Genomic DNA, 9862 nt, shown 5'->3' with positions numbered 1-9862 from the left:
CTTTTGTGGATGTGAAAATGTAATTTTCAGGGCAGAAACACTTGGCCCTGACTGTATAAGGTTTATTGACAGGCATATTATGTGTGTGCTTGTTTCTGTGCTCCAAATTGAAAGATTTTTTTTGCCTCTGTATGTGTGTGTGTGTGTGTGTGTGAGGCCAGTATTGAGTTAATGGATTTTCCTGTGTTCCTGGTTACCCCCTGAAGATTTAGACAGAAAGGTGTGTGATCAGGAGGAGAGCTGGACTGGCCTAAGAAGGTCACCCAAACCTTCCTTAAAGCCCCTTGAAAACCTGCACAAATTTACAAACGGATTTCTTCACAAGCCACCTAAAAAATCCCACTAAACGTACAGTACAGTAGGTACATTTGTGAAACAGGTTGTGGGTCTTTGTGCTTTACTCTCTCCTAATGGGAGAGTGGCAATATCAGGGTAAAAATACAGGCTTAGAAGCTTGGATCACTTTTGGAAGTGAATCGATATTTGTTCTAAGCCGATCGACTAATGTGTTTTTGTGCATGCAGCGAATGTGTGTGATGGGCAGTCGCATGTGAACATTGGACACAAGTTGCCGCAAACTAAGTTTTAATGGGCGCTGTCTTTTCCACTGAAAAGATTGGAGGGGGGCATTTGTCACCGAATGTTCCATAGTGTCATAATGGTTAGCACCGTCAGCATTAATATATGTAATATATATATTACATATATATTTATATACAGTCCAAAGACGTTCAGGGTATGCTAATTAGTGTTACCGAATTGTGTGTTTGAGACGGTAAGTATTCAAGGCACATGTGCAAGGGTTCCCCGAGTTTCCTGGGATAGGCTACAGCCCTTCTTGACCCTATAAAGCAGGCATCATCGAATGGTGGAATGTGGTACAAGTGACAGTTTTGTCTGGGCCTGATGCTTTCTGATAAATACAAACAATTAAATGTACCAGTAATCTTGCACATTTCCCCCTTGTGCTGGGCGTGGCTATATGCATCATTTAAAAGACCCAATCAATGAGATTTGGTTTCCTTTCTATGGACAGATTGCAACATAAATGAAATTGAGTCACAGCATGGCTTACCTAAAAAAAAAAAAAAGGAATATAGACTATGAAAACCGAAACTGCAAAGATAAATAAACAGATCAATATATGTTTATTCTTCCTGCGGGAAGTTTAAAACTATTTTGTCTCATACTGTACGTTCCAAAACCGGAGTGATAATAAAAAGCGGTTATGTACATTTGGCAGACGCGCTTATCCAGAGGGACTTACAATTTTTATCTGATTACACATCTGAGCAGTTGAGGGTTAAGGGCCAATTTGGTGGTTGTGGGGTTTGAACCTGAGATCTTCCGAACCGTAGTCCAATGCCTTAACCACTGAGCTACCCCTGGCCCTATGCAGAGCGAGAAAGAAAGAGAGAGAGAGAGAGAGAACATGGGTCATTAGAGCAAACATATCCACAGCCGTCCGAGGAGAAGGCCTGAACTGAGAGCCCGGTAGACAGAAGAACCAGCATCGTTTCAGATTTGTTTACAACCCAGCAGAGTACTGTACAATTGCAAATGAAGATTCTCTAAAGATCAATTAAAAATTGTTGTTTGTATTCTATACAAATAAAATAAAATATATAAGGCCATTATAGTTCAAACTGTCCAGATGTTTAATGTAGTTAAAAAAAATTGACAATAAATAGTATTGTTATGCTATGGAAATTTTTAAATTTACAATAAGTGCATACGTAGAGATTTAAATGCAAACGCAAATAAAAAATACAGATCTTGGCTTTAAAACATTTATTAACCAGACTGTTTTAAATTTTAATACAGAACCCCAGCTGCACACAATATGTAGTAAATATGCCGAATGAGTGAGAGAAAAAATGATGAAAATCGTATGCTAGTTATATATTCATGTGGATGAACCTTATTCATCCCTGCAGTACATCTCCAGAGTTGTAGACTTATAGACTCTATTTTACCACTTGTGACAATCTTAACACCTCAACTGATCAAACCCATGTGATGTGTGTTACTGTTCAGTTAGAACATTCCCTTGATGAAAGGTGTGGATCATACTGTATGAGGCCTTTTTCAAGTCTTCTTTTGCTATTCTAATGGCAAAACTTTTGTCAAGTGCAGCAGGATGCAGTTGCATTTAAGTAAAATTTTGCTTTTATCAGATGATCAAAATAGACATGAGTGTAGGCAAAGATTAAACATGAAACAAGTAACGGACAAATGAGGTGCAAACAGCATGTAGGAGAGAAGGCGAGATTCAGAAACTATAAACATGCACAGCATCAAAACCATAACCGTGTACAATCCCATTTACAGGTGGCAAACCTGGTAGAGTGAACCGTGCTGGTTCCAGGATATCATGACAGGTTTAATTGTACAGATTTTTGGTACCTGCCGAGTTCAGATATTTATTATTTCTCTTTCAGACCTGCAATGATGCATCGCAGACACACCACCCTGCGGGAAAAGGGGCGCCGACAGGCCATCCGAGGCCCTGCGTACATGTTTAACGAACGTGGCACCAGTCTCACTACAGAGGAAGAGCGTTTTCTTGATGCCGCTGAGTACGGAAACATCCCTGTCGTCCGCAAGATGCTTGAAGAGTGCAAAACGCTCAACTTTAACTGTGTCGACTACATGGGCCAGAACGCATTGCAGCTAGCTGTAGCCAATGAGCATTTGGAAGTCACAGAGCTGCTTCTGAAGAAGAAGGGGCTCGCCAGAGTGGGGGACGCCCTGCTGTTGGCTATTAGCAAAGGCTATGTACGAATTGTTGAAGCTATCTTGGCTCACCCAGCGTTTGCAGGAGGCCTGAGACTAACGTTAAGTCCCCTGGAACAGGAACTTAGAGATGATGACTTTTATGCATACGATGAGGATGGAACACGCTTTTCACAGGACATAACTCCAGTGATTTTGGCCTCGCACTGCCAAGAGTATGAGATTGTGCACATTCTGTTGATGAAGGGCGCCAGGATAGAGCGGCCACATGACTACTTCTGCAAGTGCAATGAGTGCACGGAAAAACAGAAGCGTGACTCTTTTAGCCATTCTCGTTCACGTATGAATGCGTATAAAGGGCTTGCTAGCGCTGCCTACCTGTCACTTTCCAGCGAAGACCCTGTACTCACAGCTCTGGAGCTCAGCAATGAACTGGCACGTCTTGCTAATATAGAGACAGAGTTTAAGGTAAGAGCTTATTCAGCTTTACTAATTTACATAAATTACTTATACTGTATACTAAATATACTAGAGCATTTTCTCTCATAATAAATCAAACAAATGATGTTTGTATTATCTGCTTATTTATATTATCTTATACAGCAAAAACGACATATACAGTACAACCTGAGATATCAGTCCAGGTTTGAAAATGTATTACTATAAAAATAGTTTACTTGGCAGCAAGCTAGCTTAGTGGTTAGCACTGTCGCCTTGTACCTCTGGGCTCTGGGTTCGATTCCCACGTTAGGGTCCGTGCATGCTTTCCCTGTGCTGGGTGGGTTGCATCTAGGCACTCCCATTACTTTCCACAGTCCACATACGTTATGGATTAGGCTAATTAGTGTTTTCAATTTGCCTTTAGTGTGTAAATATGTTGACTGGAGGTCCTGCCTCGATTGTAAAATGACAATAAATACAATGGTCACTACTGGCCTCCAATGGTCACCATTGGCCTCCATGCTCCTAGTTAGACTACAGAGGTTCCTAGATGGATGGTTGGATGAAATAGTTTACATAAAACCTACATTAGCAGTTATATTTTTGTTCTCCATTTGTCATACTTCGCCCACACGGCACATTATGTCAACTCATAACCCTTTAACTATATACACCCCTAAAAACAAGGTTTTTATGCGCACTCTGATACTGCACAACGAGATTGTTATTTCAGGAAAATATTAATGACATAGCCCACAGTGTGGAGTCAAGATCAGATTAGCCATATCGTATTTCCAATATTCCTGGCTTAGACAATTCAGCCAACTACATCTAACCCATGAATAAAATCAGCTGCCCCAGTGTATACTGGTCGCTACGTAAATAGAGTTGGAAAAGTGATGCAGTGAATCACAAAATTCATTGCTCGGATCGTCTCACAGTTTTATATTTCAAATAATAAATTTTATCCTACCCTGTCCAGGGTACCCCGCCTCGTGTCCTAAGTCCCCTGGGATAGGCTCCAGGCCCCCGCGACCCTGAATACAGGATAAAGTAGTATAGAAGATGAGTGAGTGAGTGAGTGAGTGAGTAAGATTTTCTCCTGCATTACATCAACCTTGCCAATGTCAAATTGCAATTATGAAAAGTGTGTCTTCGGCAATAAAGAAAAAGATCGCCAAAGTGGATTTAAAGGTGATTGAAAGTCTGGTGGCCTACAGTGTACGCTAGCTAAGTACAGTACAGTTGATCTCTATTTAGCCTATAAAAGTGTATCTTAAAATCCCTTAAGACACTGCCAGTGTGTGATTTGCCAGTTTTTGTCAGCAGCCTATTTAGCTATTTTTGGTATCCCCTGCTTTAGTATCCACCATTGTTGTCCTGGAGAAAAGGGTGACAGATGACCACCTCTTTCATAACACCTTACACTGCCTCTGCAAGGGTCTCACAAACAGCATCTTGAGAATAATTTTTTAAGGACCAAAGTAGTGCTTTGGCTTTCGCACATATACAGTAGCTTTATACTGTGAAGTTCTTTATTCGATGGATTGTTTAACAATCCTTATTCATGGTTGAAATTCTAAAGTGATCGGTTGGAAATCTTAATGATCAGTTAATATACAGTAAAAGTCAACAGTTTCATCATTTCAATTTTCCACGGCTTAAAAAGTACAAAAAACTGTCAAAACTACGACACTCGCTATAATTTGTAGTGTTTGAAGTGTCATACTGTAATTAACTTTTATGGACTACTGTGAGCTAGGAATATTTTTATTCCTAAAACAACTTTGAGTGTGATTTCTAGCTGTGATTTTGGGAGGCTTAGTAAATACGAGCCCAGGTCTTAACTTAACTGTAAACCTAAATCAGTGCATGTTCAGGAATTATTTATTTATGTGAGTCTTCCAAACCAGATACTTACAGCTAAATAGATACATATAAAATAAATATTTGAGATTGAGTGCAGATGTGAGAAGATGCAGCACAAAAAAAACAGTATAATTCAGGAGCAAAGTGTGCTAGGTTAAACTTAACATTTAATTTTCTATGTCAGGTTAGTGTAAAATAAGGCAAACTGGATCACAGATAAGATAAAGCCAGAATGGAAATCACAGGCTTGAGATGCATGACACAGAGCGAAGTTAAAAGAAAGATATCCATGAGTAATTTCTGATAGAATAGATCCAAAGGGGTAAACGAGTTGTAGCCCAACTTATTAATTTTTAATAAGAACCCATGGTGACACAGGTGTCACAAACCCTTTAAATGTTCTGGAAAGTTTGTTCTTCAGCTTTATCCTTGACTTTGACTCACAACGTCTTTAAATGAAATCTAATGAACTTCCTGGTGCAATCATGTGATAAACCTCATGTGCTTGGGGAGCACATGTGACAGAACCAGCTAATTTTAAAAAGCTTGTTTTTTTGTTATTGAAAGTAAGTTTCATTCTATTTAACCTGTTACGGCTGCATTTCTTAAACCAAATGATAGAAAACATCATCAACAAATGAACGATTTCAGGTGTGCCAGAGGCATCAAGCTCAATGGCGCTGATGTTCCATCTAGTTGGTATTGATTTTAATCCTCCACAACTACATGAGGTCATGCAGGTGAGCATCTGATCCATGCCACTGAACGTGTCCATGCCCATACTCATAGTCAAGTGTCAAGAATAAACCAGACTTCAGAGAATAAGGCACTTACTGTAAATCGAGTATGATCACTTTCCCCTGTGGTGGTACAGAGTACTGGCATACTGTATTTAGGTACATAATTGACCAATATGGTCCATTGTTCTACTTTTGAAGGTATATTCACAAGTTTATACAATACTCAAAGCAAGAAAAACAATCAGTGCCCAGATCACATACAGTACAACTCTTTTGCTAACTGGGTTTGATTTGTGATAAAGGGTAAGCTTTCGTAAAAGGCTCTCTAAAGCTACCACCTCAGGAAAAGGCGGTTGTTTACACAATGTTTCCTGTGACGTTTTTCAAGTCATAGTTCCAGGTAATGACCTTCAGGTTCCAAAAGTCAAAGTTATTGACAGACAACCCATTGTCTTGGATGTGGAGAACCAAGCGCTCATCTCTAAGGAAATATTGACTCATGTATTTGTATACAGAAGGTTTACAGTTCCTCAGTCCTATTTTTATGAAGATGGCTGGAGGATGTGCATTGAAGTATATTGTAGAATCAAGCTGATGGAAGCAAAGTTAAGACACAGAGATCAAAGTTAAGAAACAGAGATCAGATTAGGTTAAATGGTCTTCGAAATCCTTAAGCATGAGAAGTCCTGATTAATGAGAAAATCCTTAATATTGACAGACATTTCATTATAAAATGCTATTAGCAGATCGCTCTTGTTTTGCCAGCTCTCAGCAACTCATGCGGTATAGGAAACTTTATATAGTGTGTTGCTTACATTTTGGTGGAAAAGGTTTTTTAAGGATTGAATTTGGATTGATTTTGCTTGTCGCTTATCCATTTGGTACATTAGGATGTTCCAGTGTTGAGAATTGTACTGCTGTTCAAAGCAGTATTGCTGTTCCAATAGTTGGCTTTACAGTAGTTATGTTGTTGAGATGGAAAACACTTTTCAGGGACACAGCCAAAGGTGCCATCCAGTGGCCAGGCTCTTCTCTTGTTTATTTGGTTAAGCTCCATGGATAGTTCAAGGCTTATACAGTGGTTCATTTTGTTCGGTTTTGCTGTCAGAACAGCTGAGTAAAGAGAGCAATGATACCATGGGTAAACATAATAACACTGAGAATATATAGGTCTCCTTGAGGGGAGAAAGCAAACAGGAGCTTTGCAATGAAGTTGAAGGACAATAGCAAGAAAGCTGGCGGGTGAAGGGAATGAAAACACCTGAGCAACAATGAATGAGGAGGTCAAATATAATGGGATGAAATGGCAACGAAAAACTATTTTAGTTTTGTCCTTGGGGGCTAATTGAAGACATTGTAGGGAACCATTTTGTGGCCCTTTTAATGCCATCAGTGCATCATCTTGAGTTCTAAGAAAATATAAGCAGATAATTGCAGTTACTTTTTTGCAAGGGACACCAGCAAAATATCTTAAGGCAGGTAACCAATGTTGTTTTGTTTCACCGTATACTAACAGTATATAGTTAAAGTGACAATAAAGCCTACTTGAACTTGAACATGTGTTAACACATTAACTTTAAATTTTGATAGCTTTCAAACTCTTATAGTCATCAAAAGGCTTCACTCTTCACATTTCCCTGATTTATCGTTGTACCCGTATTCACAAAGCTTCTTAAGCCTAAAAGTTGCTCCTAGTGATGAAATTCTAAGAAAATTCTTAGAATTATGAGATTTTCTTAGAATTTCCTCTTAAATTTAGGACTAAATCTTAGTAAAGATAAAAATGATTCACAAAACATCTTAGCCCTAATAACAGCTCATAAGGTAAAAATTCTTAAGAGTAGAGAGGAGGACTTTTAAGAGTTTCTATAGCAGAGGACAAAATGGTGGAAAGAAGAACACTAAACATAAAACTAAACACTGCTCTTCTGTCCAATTTGCCTTTCTTGTTCTTTTACTTTTTTTCATCTCTCTTGGATTGTTGGCTACATACTAACCGAAAGTGCAACTTAAATAGACTGTCCTGTAATCATGTTTATTAGTAAAAGCTGAGCCATTTTCAGTATGATAAATACATTTAAGAACTTAAATACTGTATAGTAACTACTGATTGCTTTAAAGGTAGGCAGACTTTTAGCATTTGGCTGTTTTAAATAACTTTATATACTTAGCCTATAACTTTGCATAAAGTAGCCTGTAGTCATGATCATACAATTTCTTTTATAATTATAATTCTATTATCATATATTCGTTCTTCACAAAAAGCGCATTTTAAGAGGTTTACAGATTTTTTTTTAATCAACCAATCACAGTCCTTGAATTGCTACGTTATCCATAGCAACGGGGTCAACCACACCTCCTCACTAAGATTGTCATGATTGGGGTGTTGTGGCAAGGTGTTGAACGCCGTGGGCGGAAGGAGCAGGCATAGAGGCAGAGGGGTGGTGTTAACCAAAAAAGAGTCTTTAATAAAGGTTAAACAAAGTATAAATAAAGATACAAACAAACTTAAACCATACTTAACTTTGTGCTAACAGGGGCTCTCTGGCAAGACACAGACAGGGGAACAAACACACATCCTGTGACGAGACACAGGCAGGAGGAGACACGAAACACATCCTGTGGCGAGACACAGGCAGGAGGAGACACCAAACACGTCCTGTGGCGAGACACAGGCAGGAGGAGACACCAAACACGTCCTGTGGCGAGACACAGGCAGGAGGAGACACAAAACACGTCCTGTGGCGAGACACAGGCAGGAGGAGACACAAAACACGTCCTGTGGCGAGACACAGGCAGGGGACAAACGTAACAAGACACAAAACACGTCCTGTGGCGAGACACAGGCAGGGGACAAACGTAACGAGACAAACGAGGCGTGGAGCTGAAACTAGACACTAGGGAGGACGGGAGACACTAGAGAGAACGGGAGACACAGGAGACACTAGAGACACTAGAGACACGGGAGACACTAGAGACCAAGAGAGGGACAGGACAAGGGCTAAAGACATGGCAATCAGCTAGGCATGGCTTTTAGCTAAACATGGTTAAGCATTGCTTAACCATGGCAGTTAGCTACACATACACCTAGCTAAGCATGTCTTTAGCCCCAACATGCACTAAGCTATACTTACCTAATAGCTTAAACACACTAGGGAATAGGGGCACAGAAACACAGACAAAGACTACCCAGTGGCTAGGCGAGGCAGCCCTCCAAGACTAAGCGAGGCAGCACTCACAAGCTAGTCGTTACTCCAAAGCCCGGAGGGACCGCACTCTAAACCTAGGCACACTGGGACGCTAGGGGGAGAGGAAACACAGACAAGGGATACCCAGTGGCTAGGCTAGGGGACCATCAAAGGCTAGGCTAGGGGACCATCAAAGGCTAGGCTGAGGACACATCAAAGGCTAGGCTCAGGACACATCAAAGGCTAGGCTGAGGACACAATCAAAGGCTAGGCTGAGGACACAATCAAAGGCTAGGCTGAGGACACAATCAAAGGCTAGGCTGAGGACACAATCAAAGGCTAGGCTGAGGACACAATCAAAGGCTAGGCTGAGGACACAATCAAAGGCTAGGCTGAGGACACAATCAAAGGCTAGGCTGAGGACACAATCAAAGGCTAGGCTGAGGACACAATCAAAGGCTAGGCTGAGGACACATCAAAGGCTAGGCTGAGGACACATCAAAGGCTAGGCTGAGGACACATCAAAGGCTAGGCTGAGGACACATCAAAGGCTAGGCTGAGGACACATCAAAGGCTAGGCTCAGGACTCATCAAAGGCTAGGCTCAGGACTCATCAAAGGCTAGGCTAGGGGACACTTAAAGGCTAGGCTCACTGGGCAACTCGGGGGAGAGGAAACACAGGATAGCTAGAGAAACAGAGGGGCTATGGCTAGAAGCATGCTAGTACTGTCACTGTACTATAAACTCAACATAGCATTTAGCTAATCATGCTCCTAGCCACACATACACCTAACTGCTTACCTGCTCTAGCTAACCACAAGAACACAGGAGGACAGGACTGAATCAGCTCCACTAACACAGACACACAAAACATACACAGAGACATTG

General features: G+C 40.7%; 1 protein-coding gene across 1 annotated transcript in view; it reads left to right on the top strand.

The window, feature by feature from the left end:
* Window positions 1-2448: 2448 nt before the first annotated feature.
* Window positions 2449-9862, top strand: part of trpc7b (transient receptor potential cation channel, subfamily C, member 7b) — an 81876-nt gene continuing 74462 nt past the window's right edge. The window contains exon 1 of the mRNA XM_053486062.1: window positions 2449-3204. Coding sequence (XP_053342037.1) covers window positions 2449-3204 — 756 coding nt within the window. The remainder of the gene's footprint in view (window positions 3205-9862) is intronic.

This window comes from Clarias gariepinus, chromosome 2 (genome assembly GCF_024256425.1).
Source record: "Clarias gariepinus isolate MV-2021 ecotype Netherlands chromosome 2, CGAR_prim_01v2, whole genome shotgun sequence".
Taxonomy (NCBI): Eukaryota; Metazoa; Chordata; class Actinopteri; order Siluriformes; family Clariidae; genus Clarias; species Clarias gariepinus.
The sequence above is the reverse complement of the archived record's forward strand: the minus strand, read 5'-3'. Positions and strand labels throughout refer to the sequence as shown.